Here is a 16,749-nt window from a genome sequence, read left to right as displayed (position 1 = left end):
AGTAAAGAATTGGATCAAGAATTTGATATGTTTGTGTTGATAATTTGATAAGTGTTTAAGGACACCTAGATTATGTGTCTGGCCCAAACAAGTTTATGTATCCTAGTTGGAATATGGATAGAATATATTAGATATCCTAGTCCATATTAGAATAAGATTCATTGTACTCAATGATATTATGCTTGTAATCCTCTATAAATAGAGGCCCATTATTATCAATGGAATACACAACAACAGCTTCTCTTGAATCATTCTTTCTTTCTCATTATTATACAACATGTTATCAATACGAATCCCTAATCCTGAATCAAAAGCCAAAACCCCAGAAAAATTCTAAAACTTCAATCTGCCGCAAAAGCCTCACAATCCTAAAATCTCATTCTGCCGCACTAGCCTCACCTGCTGGCAGCACCAGCACCCCTGCACATAAGCATCTGCACTCCTGCACCACCACCCCATCTGCACGCAACTAGTATCGGAGTTCAACAGCAATCCTGCTCTAGGAGCAAAAACACCATTGTAATCCTAGCTTCGCCTTAAAGAAAATTTCCAAGTAAGTTTTTAATAAAAGTTGCTGCTTTGAATTTATATTCTGCTTTTTGTACTTGAGGATTCTAATATCCCTTCTTCTACCTCTCACCATTCTTATAATGTGGGGATATTGAGCTGAATTTTGGGGTTTGTGCTACTCCGAATAAGTGATTCGTAGAGATATTCAAAATAATCTACCATTATACCATTAAACATCATTGTTTCGGTCTAATCTAAAACCCTTGGGAATTAATTTCTTCGTAGCGGTTTGCGCTAAGAAATTTTCTTCATTTTTATGGAAGCATTTAAGGCTCCGAAGTACTAGTTCAACTGCGCCCCATTAGACACTATTCAAGTATATGATTGAAAATAACCCCAAAAATTTATGGGTTGTGATTAAAGAGCGCTTTGGGAATGTCAAAGACTCTTAACTCCCTGAACAGCATGAGAAGTGGAACAATTTCCGCTTTGCTGACTGTAAGTCCGTGCTTGATTACAATTTAGAAGTTGTAATGCTCCGATTTGCACCTCACCAAATTGAAGTCATTACAGTGCCGCGAACTCTTAGAAACCAAGCTAAGTTATTCTTAACTCAGATCCTAAAAGCCGCAAGGCAAAAGAAATAAGATTTTGAATACTTTGATAATTCAAATACCCAATTTTGGGTAGCATAAGCTTTTATTTTAAATGAGGTGAAAACCCTTTTTGAAACGTTAAAGATCCTTTGAAACATTTGAAACAAGCACTAGTTGTTTCAAAATCTGAGAGAACAATTTACATAGGTTTGGTTCAGAGTCAAAAATCCATAATCTTAAAAGAGATACAATTTACAGACAATTCAAAACTCATCAAATGAGTTATGCAAAACTAAGGACAATGGAAAAACCTGTCACGCGGAACAAACTCCGGCAATGACACAATTTAAGGAATGGTCGTAAGTTCGTAACTAAGCCACGCTCATTGCTCGTCCAGCTGTCCCCTTTTTTGTACACAGCACTTGCATTCACAAATTGTTGTAGAGGTGAGCTATCATCCTCGCTGCTCAATAAGACTCTACCTAACTAGGTTTGAAAACTAACTTAAACATACGTGCCAGCGAGTAGTGAAAATAGTTTATAAGAAAACTTTTCTTTACAAAATTTGACACTAGTGCATCAAGGTCCGAAAGACAAACCTGATGGACGGTCCCATAGGCCAACTACACGACCTTACTTCAAATAAAGTAATAACCAAGTAAGCGTAACGATAGCGAGAGCGTCTACTACCTAGCTACACACACGGAACAGGATTGTCATTGCGATCAAAAACACTATCCGACCGGTGTAGCTAACCCTACAGAGGTTAAGGGGATCAAACCCTAAGAATTCAGTGCCACCATTCACTCTCAAGTCATTACAACATACTTGTGCTAGCATAATTAGGTGCACTAACGAATCTTTCAACTGAAGATAAAACGACTCATACACACACATTGTAAACAAAAAAAACCACTAACTGAGGCAAGTCTAGAATTTCCTACTTGGATTTCTGATGCTTCGACTCTATTCGTTGTTCCAGGCCAACACCACGATTTCTTGTTTTCCGAGTGAATTTGCATTCGGGTAACTGGAGTCCCTAAGTTCGAGAATATTTCCGAGTCTTACTAAAATCCAAAATTAAATAACACTCGACAAATCTTTATCAAATTCAACTATTATTTCCAAACGGCAATGCTTTACTTATTAGTCGTAATCCATAATTTACTAAGGACATCCAAAACTATTTTTCTCATTTTAATCACTCTTCACTTCGACAAATTAACTTTACACTCAATTAGTGACTTAGTTCAACTTACGGTTAAATAATCATACTCAATAGTTCAGCATACCAACACATTTTCAATAAGCATTTCAAGCCAATTCATGGCAGAAAATCATCATTCACCAATCACAAGAATTCGGCACAAACAATTTCTGTGCTACAACAATTATCTCCTACAACCTTGTCACAACAAAATTCAAGGTCCAAACCAGATTCAATACCAACAGTTCAACCCAATTCAAGCCTTAAAATTCAACCTATCAATTCAGTACCAAACTCGATACTTCACTGCCAAGAACAATTGTGACTTACTAAAGAACCCAAAGCCTTGTCAACATGATTTCCAACTCACCTTACTTACAAAAATCGAATGTCTTTGAGCTGCTGCTACTTCACCTTTACGACACAGAACAACCAATTGGAGAAAACTCTCCCGGGGTCATCTCCACCACCTTCACCAATTCTGTAAATTTAACATGCCCACCATCAATTCTTATTCCCAAATACGAAATGAAATCAGAATTAGCCGGCATAGGGATGGCATTAAAACCCACGGGTACGGGTACCCGCGGGTAATTATTCCTTTTGGGTATTTGTTAATGGGTAATACCCATAGTTTATGGGTATGGGTATGGGTATGGGTATGGGTAATTACAAAATACCCGTATAAAAATGGGTGGGGTATGGGTATACCCGTAGGTACCCAAATTTTACCCAAATACCCATATAAATTGTAGACCACACCCAAATTTTTTTTTTAATTGAGAACTATTATTTTTCAACCAACATATGGGACATTTTTATAATTTTCTTATTCTAAAAAAAAAAAAAAAAAAAAAACCTATATGGGGTGTTGCGATGACTTTGTGTGGTCTCAGATGAGGATCTGACCGTTGGATCATCGTATAATTGTGAAAAGTTCGTTCAAAAGGCTATCTATTAGGATTCGACCATTGGATCATCGTATAATTTTGATAGGATGATTCTAAGGGCGATCTGTGAGGATCTGACCGTTGGATCATGGTATAATTGTGAAAAGATGATTCAATAGGCGATCCGTGAGGATCCGACCGTTGGATCTTCATATAATTTTGGGAGGATGATCTTAAGGATGATCAATGAGAATCCAACCGTTGGATCAACGTATAATTGTGAAAAGACAATTCCAAAAGGCGATCCGTGAAAATCCAACCGTTGGATCATCGTATAATTGTGAAAAGACTATTTCAAAAGGCGATCCGTGAGAATCCGACCGTTGGATCATGGTATAATTGTGAAAAGACGATTCCAAAAGGCGATCCGTGAGAATCCGACCGTTGGATCATCATATAATTGTGCAAAGACGATTCAAAAGGCGATCCATGAGGGTGGTTCATTTACGATTCAAATTTTATTATTTTACATTTAATCGTGAGATTCTAGCTATTCCTGTATCTACTGTTGCCACAGATTCGGCATTTAGTACTGGTGGACGGATTGTGAGCCCGCATAGGAACCGACTTCACTCAAACACAGTGGAGGCTTTAATGTGTGCTCGTGATTGGATGTGGAGTGAGATACGAGATGCTCCTAGCACATTAGAGGATGATGTTGATGTTGATGAGGAGTCTTGCCATGATATCGATGATGATCTTACTCTACTTCAGAGGATACAGGGCGACATTGATACACCCAGAGGAAGAGCACACTCTTCACCTTTATTTTGGTATATAGGATTTAGATATTAGAATTCTCATTTTGTAATTTTTTTCTTCTAATCGTTGAAGTTATATTTAGAAGATACTTATTCATTTTCATTATCTTAGTCGGTGTTGAAAAATAAATTTAATTTTATTTACTAACTTAACACTAAAGTAGAAATATTCAGATAAAAATAAAACAATAATGTAGTGGTAGATGTTTGTAGCAAGTATAAAGAAAAAAAATTATTAAAAAAAAAAAAAATTGCCCATATGAAAACGGGTGAATGTTTGTAGTGGTAGAAAATTAGAAATATTAAGATTAAAGAAAAACAAGAAAGTAGTAATAAGTATTGGTCAAAAAAAAAATAGTAGCAAGTATTTAAAAAAAAAAAACTGCCCATATTAAAAATGGGTAAATGGGTGGGTATTGGTTTTACCCATTTAAAAATGGGTGGGTAAATAACAACACCCGCTAATTATTTGATGGGTATTACCCGCAAATTATTATTAGTTGGGTAATACCCAATGGGTACAAATGCCATCCCTAAGCCGGCATAATACCTCTATGCAGAACAGCCGGAACAAACCAGAGTTCCAATTCATCCTCGTTCCAATTCCGACACAACTCCACCGGTCTTTAACTAATTTACCAATAACGATGATCGTAAATGCCAGAAAGTGCAGAAAAGCCGCCATGTCCAATACCTCATAAAGAGGTTTACGAATCCCAAAACATCAATTCCTCAAAACTCAATCGAAATCGAAAACTAGTTATACCAGAACATAGAGCTCAACGAGAAGACTTATTTCCTTACCTCACATGTCATCATCGGCGACCAGAGTCAGCAGAAAACTCTAGAATACTGCCAGAACAGTAGAAACGTCTCGGCTGCGAATTGACTTCGTCGAAGCTCGTCGGTGGAAACGCAAGCCATAGGCTTGGTTGCGACGTCGAGACTGCCCTAAAGCCTGTGGTGCGCCGCCGGAAATGGCCGGAGTCGGATGTTAAGACCGGAAATCGCTCTAAACAGAGTAAACTGTCGAACTTCGTTCCTCCTCCACCAGAGCTTTACTGGAGAAGCCCTATACCAAGGTTGAATCACGCCGGAAAGAGGAAGCCAGTGCCACCAATTCCGTCGACACAGGTGGCCGGAGCTGAGAAAACCGACCGGGTCTCCCACGCGGGTATTGGGGTCGAGAAACGGGTCGCCAGCATTGAAATTTCTGGAGTGATCTCGACCATTCGATCTGATCTCAGCATACTTATATACTCAAAGGACGGTCAAGATGAAGCGGTGGTAGAGATCAATGATCCAGATTTAACCACTTGAATTTCCTTTAATTTAAATACATTTCCTTAATTAATTCCCAGACTTCCGAAATTCATAATAAATAATACCGACGTCCGAAAAATTTCACTAACTCGACGTGAAGTGTACTTTACACTCAAGTTAATAAACTGAAGATTCACTACAATAAAAATTTTCAAAAAATTCCTTAAGTGTCGGTACAGCTTATTTAGGAATAGAATTAATGTCATATTAATTCCTTAAATCAATGATGCAATTCTGTAGTCAAATTATTACAAAAAATGAATTGATTGAGAAGACTCTCTCTACCTTCCCCGTCTCTGCTATGATGCTAGCTAAGCAATATCAAATCGATATGAATGCTAGATAAATCACGAGATTCTATTAGCTGATTACAACATGTATGTTGCTGAGAAGCACAATCTTCTCAAAAAGAATTGTAATTCCCATACTGTTGAAAACTTGAAATTAAAGCTAATCAGGAGTCGAATTATAATGACGTTCTTAAGGGTGGCCGTTGCAAGCGAAACCCTAAACTTAAAAGGGAATCGATCTGGACGATCTGATCCATACAATTGCTCAGCATAGGAAAGAAGCCGCCAAAACAACTAGCGAAACCACGACCGTGGAGGATACCGTAGACAAAGAGTGTTGGAAATTTGGTTGATGGATGCTACTTCCGTCACCGTATTTTGATTCTCCTACAAAATCACACAAATACAATATATATTAATAATAGAGCTAAATACTAGTTAGTACCCTGTGATTTAGGTCCAAAATCAATTCAGTCCCTGAACTTCTAATTTCATCAAAAACACCCCTGCTCTTTCAATTTTGATCTAATAGGTCCAATTCGTTAATATTCTGTTATGGGTTCAAATTATAGTTGGATTATTTATTGAAAAATTATTTATTTTTATTAGTAAGACTCACTCCTAAATTGACTATGCAGACCACCTTGACACCACATCATAAAACATAGGCCATATATGAGCCACATTAACAAGTTAAATAACTCAATTGTCAGAAAACTAACAAATTGGACCAATTAGATCAAAATTGAAAGTGCAGGGGTGTTTTTGATGAAATTAGAAGTTCAAGGACTGAATTGATTTTGGACCTAAACCACAGGGTAGTAATTTGTATTTAGCCCTTAATAATAAATAATTATCATTATTTTATTGTCATAAAGATTAAAATAACAAGAATTGTAAGACTTATCTCTTGAATTTGTAAGCTTCCAAAGAACACATCATTCGTAAAAAGTTTAAGGTTGAGGCGTGTAAACACTGCTCTTAAGAGTAGATTTCGTCCCTCAGAGACAATGTCTCAGTGTAGCAGGTTAGTGGCGCCCTACCCTCCAGAGTACAACAACCGTTAATCCTTGTAAGCGTACACTCGCAATACTTGGATCCTAGAATAGCTTGTTAATTTCCTTTGGCATAGGAAAGAATGAATATTGAGGGCATAAAATTGACTAAAATATGAGAAAAAAAACTCTTGAGGAGAATGTATAGTGATCATACATATACTTCCCTAATTGGAAGGAACGAGGGTATATATATGGCTCAGTAAAGAAGACTAGTAATTAAGGTATGATAATGATCATCAATATTCATAATGTTGACTTTTGTAACTGATATGGAAAAACTTACTGGTCAACAATGCATAAAGAAGCAATTAACATGCCTCATAATTGTAACGGATGTAGTGAGCAATAAAGGATATACCAACTTATGCAATGAAGGTTTTATTGAAAAACAAAGCACCAAATAATTGGCTACGATTAAACTTAATAAATAATATTGTATTTTGAAATATTATATCTAAAATTCCAACAAAGAAGAGCCGCCACCAATGGTGGCGCCGCCAGCCCTAGGGGTCATGGCACGTGCACGAATTCCTCACCTCAATCAAAGAGGGAAACCAAATATCAGGTAATAATGAGATGTGTTTCTGATGCCCTAGGGTCATGGCACGTGCACGAATTCCTCACCTCAATCAAAGAGGGAAACCAAATATCAGGTAATAATGAGATGTGTTTCTGATGTGGAGCATTCAATCATTGGGCAAATGTATGTACAAGGTGGGAAGAGTAAATAACAGTCAGAAGGTGGGATGATTAGAGCTGTGTGATGATGAAGATAAAGGTTAGAGAAAGAGAGTATAGTGAAGGTTAAGAGGAAAGCATGGAAGCACACGGCTGGGCTCTTCTTCTTATTATTTTTTTCTCTTCCTATATTTTCAAAGGTTATTACAGGAATAAAAATTGTCAAAAAAAATTAATGGAGGTCTAGATTCCAATTTGGAAGGTATGAATAGAAGCACTCATCAGAAAATAGATGAAAATCTGAGAAAAATAATGACCCCTTTACCAAACCTCTATATATAGCCACCTACATTTTCATAAACAGAAACAAGAAGCCTGCACTAGTCTATTAGATTAAAAAAAAAACTCACTACAGTTTCATTTTCTCTCAAATGGCTTCTTCAGCAATGGCTCTCTCCTCCCTTTCTCTAGTTGGCCAAGCTGTGAAGCTCAGTTCCTCCACTTCTAATCTCCTTGGTAAAGGCCGAGTCACCATGCAAAACCGCTGTGAAGTCTAAAATCATGTCATCTGGCAGCCTATGGTACAGTGTAGACCGTGTTATGTACTTGGGCCCATTCTCTGATGAGGCCCCATCTTACTTCATTGGGGAGTTTCCTGGAGATTACGGTTGGGACACCGCTGGGCTATCAGCGGATCCCGAGATCTTTGCCAAAAACCGTGAGCTTGAGGTCATCCATTCCATATGGGCCATACTTGGGGCCTTGGGCTGTGTTTTCCCTGAACTCCTACCCTGCAATGGAGTCAAGTTCGGGGAGGCTGTTTGGTTCAAGGACGGAGCCCAGATATTTAGCGAGGGTGGGTTAGATTACTTGGGAAACCCGAGCTTAGTCCTCGGCCATTAGCAATATGGGCCACACAGGTCATCCTGATAGGCGCGGTTGAAGGCTATAGAATTGCCAGTGGGCCTCTCGGTGAGGTGGTAGAGCTTTGATCCATTAGGACTTGCTGAAGATCCAGAGGCATTTGCAGAGGTTTAGGTGAAGGAGCTAAAGAATGGGCCATGTTTTCTAAGTTCGGATTTTTCGTGCAAGCCATTGTCACCGGAAAGGGACCAATCGAAAACCTTGCCGATCACTTGGCTGACCCTGTTAACAACAATGCTCGGTCATATGCCACCAACTTTGTTCCCGGAAAGTGAGGTTAAGGACTTGAGAGAGAGACATATTGTGTGCATATTTGTTGTGAAATCAACGGAGATAAATACTTTGTTGTGACTGGCTAAGCAGTAGAAAGCATGCATTTTAAACACACCATCGGATAACATTTGGCTTCAACTACAAGCATGCCGAAGCCAAACCCTCAGTGAAGGTAGTGCCAAACACAATATCCATGTTGGGTGTTTCTGTTTTGTATTAGATAACCAAGCTTTCTACATTTCTTACTTGGGGCTGCCTTTTGAAGGCATCAGTGAGAACAAAATCACCAACAAAAGACACCGCCAACAGACGCAAAGCCTGCAATAACAACACCGAGCAAAATAACTGGAGGAAGTGAATGAGATGAAAATTTTAACAAATTAAAAATAAGGCCAAGTTGTTTTAGGATGACGTAATGTGATCTGTACATGAGTAGCAAGTCCTATTTAAAAGGTCAGAATTATGCAAACTGATCTTGTACATGAGAATCAAGTCCTATTTCTAAGGTCAGAAATATTGTGTTGTGAATCAACACAGCACAATCCACACCACTGTTTCTAGAGTGAGGTGAATTGCATCTCATATACAAGTGACTGAAAAGAACAGAGATTTCCTTCTTTGAGCATATCATGGCGAGCTGATCAAGAACTATCTAGAAACAAAGGTACTTAGATACGATTAGAACACAACTTAACAGGTCTTAAGTTATCATAGCCAGTACAAGTTCATATTTAGGTACTGATGAAAGCAGAGAGACACGCACAGAGAGAGCACTTGAGTCTCGACACAACAGCAAAGTACATATTCTTACAACACAAAGTTACGCAATGAAAACATGGCTAAAGAGTTCGCACCCAAATATGCAGACTATGCAGGTCGCTACAAATGGAAGTTGTTCATAAAAACCAAAACGCATACTTAGATGTAGTAGCAACAGAAGCAACACCTCTTCTTAAGTACTTCTCATTGCTCTCGCTTAATTGATGACTCTTGTGGCTTCCGTAGGAAAGCATTGGTTAGAACTGAGTCAGAAACAACAGAAGCCACCAAAAGACGCAAAGCCTGCAAAGTTGACAACAATTTATAATAAATTGATTAGCCTAGCTAATGGCTTAAATTAGAGTTTAAAGAAAATTTTATTCAACTTACCTCGTTCTTGCCAACATGCACAGTTCGATCCTCAATATCAGTGAAATGTACCTTCAAATCATTAAGAACAGACAGCTGAAAGATTGGAGATACTCGCCTTACATCCAAATTGTCAGTTACCATGAAAATTGCTGGTTCTTTTAAGAATCCCCGAGCACTTGTATCTGTATCACCATGGGATTTGGGATCCAAAAATTCAACTGTCATTGCCTGAGAGGACTGGTTAGAAGGGATAATGGATCTATCAGAAGTCAACTTACGATCAGAAAACATATAGTATTCTGCCTCCTCAATTCCTAAAAGATTGTTCTCATAGCTGAACCCCGGAATAAGTTTGGGATTGCATAGCAATTCCTTGTGGTAAATTGACTTAAAAAATTGCTCATCAAAATCTAGGACACCCTTGCACAGCTGATCAATACATCCTTTCCAAGGGGAATCCAGCATCTGCTTTAATATAAACCCAAGTGGAAGAGTCAAGAAACTGAAGATCAAATTAACGAAATCCTCTCGTACTTCTGCATAGCAAACCACATTCTTTGATTTACTAACTATGAGCTTGACAGAGACGTTTTCTTTTTCCTCATTTATCGAGGCCCCTGACATTTGAGATTCAATACATTTTCCTTGACTGAAATTCACACCACCTAATTTTGGTACAGGATTCAGCTTCAGCAGAGTTTCTGTGAATGGCGTTTTGGATACAAATGAGCACACAAGCAAATTCAAAACCTGGAAAATACTTTAACATCAGAAAGCATGGAACAGGCATAGTAGTAACAAAAAATGAGGCATACTAAAAAACAACCTGCTCGACTCCAATACTGAAAGTTAGCTCCTCAGTGGTATTGCTATTCGTGGCCCCAAGCTTGGTAAACAAGGAAATGCTAGCTGCACATAATGGGGGTATCACTTGTAAATCATCAGTAATTATAACCCCGGCTCCCTCTTTTACAAAGACCCCTCCAACTTTGGAATCACCCTCTGAAATATGTACTTCAGTATGCATATTACTTGAACAGGAAAGGCAAGAAACTCCTGCATAATAACTTAACCAGGTTATATCATCTGCATAACGGCACCGTCGGCACTTAAACCATGTTGGCTCAGCATCGTCAATAATTTTCAATTGGAGGTTCTTGCAATGACAGTTAGCTGCACTGTACGGAAGTAACAACATGTCTCTACATGCATTGGACCTGAAAACCTGCACATCAAGCTTCTCAATACTCTTATACAACTTGTTCATGCAACCTATTTCCAGTGGTGTTGAACTGTCGCGGGCAAGCCTGACAATTTTTCCCATTGGTAATGTCAAAAAACTGAAGAGAACATCAACGAAATCATTATCAGCCTCTACAAAGATAACTCTGTTTCTCCCCTTGTCCACCAATGCCTTCAAGCTGATATTCTCCTCATCTGATACTTTTTGTGCCATGGAAGATAAGATGTAAATTCAGCTTTGGTATTGTTTCCTGATACAAATTAACTCCATGAGCAATTGGTACAAGAATATACGTTGTTTCCTGCTTAAATTGATGCGATGAAAATGATCGAGCTTGAAGTTAAGTTCTTACATCAGATAAAGACTAAAACACAATAAAAAAATAAACAGGAAAAACTAATCGTTTTTTGGGGTCCAAAATCCTAAAACTAAAACTACTCTCCTAAAATCTTTGCCAAGAAAAAAATAAACATCCGAAAATGTCACATGCAAATACAGAATGTTGACCCAGAAACAGAAACATTAGGGCTCCTGAATGGAGTTGTCTTTCTAAACAATTATAAGAAATAGAGAAATACCATAGACAAAACTTGTTCTGTTTTGGAAGCTTACCAATATTGAAAACTTTACTACGCTCCGGGCTGCAGCAGTACTTCAAGTTCTGAAACCTAGAAGAGAAAGGCTACAAGGTAGTATTTTTTTCAGAGACGAGCAACTCCCAGCGATAAAACTTTGTTTGCTACAGTATGCTCTGAATCACTCTCAATACAAGTTAAAGAAGACCATGAATCTGGAAAGGCCCATCATCCATGTCATGGCACACCACTTAAAGCTTTTCAAAAGGGAAGTGCTTTTTCTTTTTTGAAAGCAAAAGGGCAACTACTTATCAAAGAAGAAATTTGTGGCATTGTAGATTTCTGATTTCTCTTAAAATATAGGACTCTGGTTATTGTTTGGGTTTGATGATCAAAGCACATTGCAATTTCTTTCTACAAGGAGAACAAATTTGACAAAAATAAATGAAATCATATAGTTAGTAGATAATCGAAGTCCGTTCGGCTGAGCTTTGAACCTCCAAGAATGCTAATGCTATATGTACAATGGTACAGAAAACACAATACTACTCCAAGAGAAGACAAGGTTCAGCTGAAAGTAATAAAAGTAAATCATGAACGCAAGAGCCACTTGGGAGTTGGGAGGCAGAATTGCATGTTATGGTCCACCATTTTAGCTTTCTGAAGGGGATTCCTTAACTAGGTGAAATTTATGGTCCTGCTGTGACATCCAGATAAAAAGTAAAGAAATAAAATATAACTTGTAGCCAGTTGGTGGCATCTCCATAAGGACATAGGAAAGGCAAGAAATCCTCTTTAATTTTCTCCATCTGTTGTGCATGATTGTATATAGTTTGTCCTTGGTGGATAGCTCCTTGGCCAAATTCCATTTGTGTGGGGATCTGATCAGCGGAAATGGAAGTCCTGGCTTTTAGAATTAAAAGGAGACCTCCTAATATGCTGGTCTATTCTATCATTTTCAGAAAGAAAAAATGATTGACCTGGATTTCTGATTAACTTGTTAGGTTCTTGAGTACATTTTCCTGCTCAGACTATTGCTGTCATTATAGCTACTGATGCTGAAGATGCAATGGATTTCTGGTCACTTTATTCTGTATTTAATTATTTTTACGTTATAGGTCTAAGATTTTAGAGATGAGCCTAAAATTTGAACATCTAACATTATGCAATATCACAGGACATGAACATCATACTGTTAGGCGACATCATCTGGTAGCAAATGTTCTATCAAAACCAGCTAAATGCACACTCAACATGCCAACATATAGAAATGAAAAACAAAATTGATAAGCATCAGAACTGTGCACTGAACTATAATGAACCACAGATAATACGTTTATGCATCCTTCCCCTTCCACAGTTGCGGTTGATGTGCACTTCCACAGTTGTCATGCGCTGTACTTAGTCACACAGTTTAACAATCAACTCTGATACCTTTTATCAAATCTTGTAGGTTTAAAGACCCAACTTAAGAATACATTGCACTTAGTATTTTCACACAAAATTTTAAATACTGCACAACAAAATAAAAGGAAGACTTGCGTACATGGCTATACAATGACACAATCGCAGTCATTGGTATTGTGAAGCACATGACTTCCAGTATATATAATTGGTGCTTTATGTAAATAACAATATGATGTTACCGAAAGGCGAAAAGCCTGCTTTGGTCATTGTTCTCTCTTTGGCTGCCTAAGGTAGACGCTGGTGAGAGAAGAGTCACAAAGAAAAGATGTTACCAAAAGGCCAAAAGCCTGCAGCAAGTAAACAGCACAGCAGAAAACAACAATTACAGTATTAGATTACACCCAGTCTTGCTAAGTAAGAATACCTGAAGTTTCAAAATAGAAATGCAGAAGGTAAAATGTAGTCATTTGATGTTGCAGTAGCAAAGAAAATGAGTTGGGTGCAATATGATGATTATGTTGAAATGAAAAATAGGAAATACAAGCAATAATGACCTCCTCCTTTCCAACCTGCACAATTTGCTCCTCAATATCAGTGAATAGTACCATCATTTCGTTTAAAACAGAAAGGCCAAATAGAGGAGATATGGGCCTTGTGATCAGATTGTCAGTAATTGTAAACATTGTCGGTCCATTCAAAAATCCTTGATCACGTACGGTGTCATATTGAGCCTCGCAATAATTGAGTTTAAGTGGGACAGTAGTCACTGATGGCATAGAAGAAGAATAGGAAGGAACAAAGGCTTTATCAGTAGTCACCACTTTACTAAAGGAATCACCTGTCCCGTATAGTGCATAATAATTCGAGGTCTCCAGGCCATACTCAATTCCTAAAAGATGGTTCTCATAGAAAAAACCGGGGTAAAGCTTCGGATTGAGTAAAATTTCCTTCTGGTAATTTGATTTGAAGAATTCATCATCAAGATCCTGGACACTCTTGTACAGCTGCTCAATGCTTCCTTTCAAAGAGGACGAGCTATCCCGGATCTGTTTATTATAAATCCGAGAGGAACGGTCAGGAAATTGAAAAGTAAATTGACAAAATCCTCCCCTGCTTCTGCATAGCAAACAATCTTCTGAGATTTGCTAACCATAAGCTTCAAAGAAATGTTTCCTTCCTCATTCATCCAGCTTCCTACCATTTGAGGTTCAATACATATTCCTTGATTTGGATATTCATTGCTCAAGTTTGGTTTTGATTTAGGCTTCAGAAGACTTTCTGACAAAGGCATCTTTGATACTAATGAGCATACAAGCATTTCCAAAACCTGGAAATAAGAGATAGGATGAGAAAATTTGTACCAGCAAAAATAAAAATAAAAATAGCATAACAATTAACAAGTCAACAATTCTATTACCTCACCAACTCCTACATTGAAAGCCAGCTCCTCAGTAGTACAAGCATCCATGACTTTAAGCTTAGTAAATAAAGAACAGATCACCGAACTTAATGGTGGCATCACTTCTACAAAAGACTGGTTAGTCCTTCCTCAGTAATTATAAATCTGGTCAGTCCTTTACAAAAGACTCCACCATCTGCAGAAGAGGATTTCTTCAACTTTCCCACTGAAAGAGATATCTCATTATCTAGTGAATCTGCGAAGCCAACTGGCATGGATATGATGAGGTTGAGGAAGGAGATCTAATGAGAAATCTTTAAACTTCATTTTCACCAATGAGAAAATAGATGAAGATCTGAGAAACAGAGAAAGATAATGACCCCTTCTACCAAACCCACCAACATTTTTCCTAAACAGAAACAAGAAGCGTTCAGCCCTTGTCTAGCTGAACATAAAATGGTTTGATGAGTGGTATAGTTACCATCTCTTCTCGAGTAATCTTTAATCTTGATCTTCGGTGCTTGGAAAATGTAGCAAACTCTGCAGCCTGGTGTGGGAAGCTGACACTTGGGTGCTTGTTCTCCAATTGCTTATAAAGATCCATGCAATTGGCATAGCGCTTATTTGCCTCATAGGCCATGGCAAGCCAAATTTGAATCTGTTAAAGCATAACACCACGTTCCATTCGCACACTGATCAAACATGTTGTTGCATTTGGACAATTAACAAAATATGAGGATCTCGTGTCATGGTGGGTTAACCTACCTCACCACCAAATAACGTTGGCCTCGGAATGATTGTCAGTGCTCGTTCTAGGAACTCAAAGGCACGACCGTACATCCCCCTCCCATAAGCCTTCTGCCCCAAGTCGAACATTAACTGTGCGGTGGCTCTCCGCTCTGCCTGCTCATTAGCCACAAGTTCTCATCACATAACAACACAACCAAACAAGTTTACAACTACCAGATTGAAAAACACTCTGCAAAACTAAAGCAATAAACTATTCAACAATCCTTCTCTTACCCAATTCAGTTACGAAGAAGCTACACATCGAAACCATTGAATCACTTTTGGACCCAACTAAGCTACCTAGAAGCTACATATCTAAACAGTTGTACTTTTAAGGATCAAGCTTCACTTTCAAATTAAATACAAAAATCTCAATCTATTCAATTAAGCAATTCTCACTTAACAAATTAAACATTAGATCATATCTACAATTTATATCCATCCATTCTAAGCTCAAAGAGTGTTGTAGCTGACCTTTTCAAGCTCTTTCCTGACTCTCATCCGCTTCGCCTCCTTCGTCTCTTCCTAAAAACACTCACTACAGTGTCATTTTCTCTCAAATGGCTTCTTCAGCAATGACTCTCTCCTTCCCTTCTCTAGCTGGCCAAGCTGTGAAGCTCAGTTCCTCCACATCCAATCTCCTTGGTGAGGGCCCGAGTCACCGCAGCCAAGTCCAAAACTGTATCATCTGGCAGCCCATGGTACGGTGCAGACCGTGTCAAGTACTTGGGCCCATTCTCCGGTGAGGCTCCATCATACCTCTCACCGGAGAGTTTCCCAGGGACTACGGTTGGGACACTGCTGGGCTATCAGCGGATCCCGAGACCTTTGCCAAAATCCGTGAGCTTGAGCCTTGTGGTCATCCATTCCAGATGGGCCATGCTTGGGGCCTTGGGCTGTGTTTTCCCCGAACTCCTAGCCAGCAACAGAGTCAAGTTCGGTGAAGCTGTTTGGTTCAAGGCTGGAGCCCAGATATTCAATGAGGGTGGGCTAGATTAGTTATGTTTTCCATGTTCGGGTTTTTCGTACAAGCAATTGTTACCGGAAAGGGACCAATTGAGAACCTGGCTGACCTCTTAGCTGACCCTGTTAACAACAATGCTTGGTCATATGCCACCAACTTTGTTCCCAGAAACATATCGTGTGTATATTTGTTGTGAAATCAATGCAGATTTATTTTTTCAAATATGTTTATGTATATGAATACTTGGTGGTGACTGGCTAAGCAATAGAAAGCATGCATTTTAAATTCACCATCAGATAACGTTTGGCTTAAACTACAAGTATACCGATGCCAAACCCTCAGTGAAGGTAGTGCAAAGCACACTTACTATCAACATGGGTTCTGTTTTGTATTAGATAGCCAAGCTTTCTTCATTTCTTCCTTGGGCTGCCTTTTGAAGGCCACAGTGAGGGCAGAATCACCAACAAAAGACGCCGCCAACAGATCCAAAGCCGGCAACAACAACACCGAGCAAAATAAATGGAGGACGTGAATGAGATGGAAATTTTAACAAACTAAAAAGGCCAAGTTGTTTTAGGATGATGTAATGTGATATGTACATGAGAAGCAAATCCTATTTGAAATGTCATTCTTGATGCAAACAGATCTTGTACATGAGGATCAAGTCCTAT

At 38.6% G+C, this 16,749-nt stretch overlaps 1 protein-coding gene and 2 pseudogenes across 5 annotated transcripts; 2 read left to right on the top strand and 1 right to left on the bottom strand.

Annotated features, from left to right (window-relative positions):
- The first annotated feature begins 7,804 nt into the window (after nt 1–7,804).
- On the top strand, nt 7,805–8,880 carry LOC112165143 (annotated as a pseudogene).
- Nucleotides 8,881–8,940: 60 nt separating this feature from the next.
- LOC112165141 lies at nt 8,941–15,227 on the bottom strand. Of its 5 annotated transcripts, none has more exons than XM_040507165.1 (7): nt 15,091–15,227; nt 14,344–14,983; nt 13,481–14,253; nt 11,557–13,273; nt 10,528–11,194; nt 9,720–10,451; nt 8,941–9,632 (listed from the first exon to the last, which is right to left on the bottom strand). In XM_040507165.1, the coding sequence occupies exons 5-7, from the start codon at nt 11,155–11,157 to the stop codon at nt 9,534–9,536; spliced, it is 1,461 nt and encodes a 486-aa protein (XP_040363099.1). In that variant the 5' UTR covers nt 11,158–11,194; nt 11,557–13,273; nt 13,481–14,253; nt 14,344–14,983; nt 15,091–15,227; the 3' UTR covers nt 8,941–9,533. The 5 variants fall into 5 exon arrangements, with proteins under 5 accessions (XP_040363099.1, XP_024157344.1, XP_040363098.1 ...); XM_024301576.2 differs by having other exon boundaries at nt 13,496–14,253; XM_040507164.1 differs by having other exon boundaries at nt 11,557–14,253; nt 14,344–14,734; nt 14,807–14,983.
- On the top strand, nt 15,097–16,199 carry LOC112165148 (annotated as a pseudogene).
- Nucleotides 16,200–16,749: the final 550 nt, after the last annotated feature.

This window comes from Rosa chinensis, chromosome 5 (assembly GCF_002994745.2).
Source record: "Rosa chinensis cultivar Old Blush chromosome 5, RchiOBHm-V2, whole genome shotgun sequence".
Classification (NCBI taxonomy): Eukaryota; Viridiplantae; Streptophyta; class Magnoliopsida; order Rosales; family Rosaceae; genus Rosa; species Rosa chinensis.
This window is presented reverse-complemented; position numbering and strand designations above follow the sequence as displayed.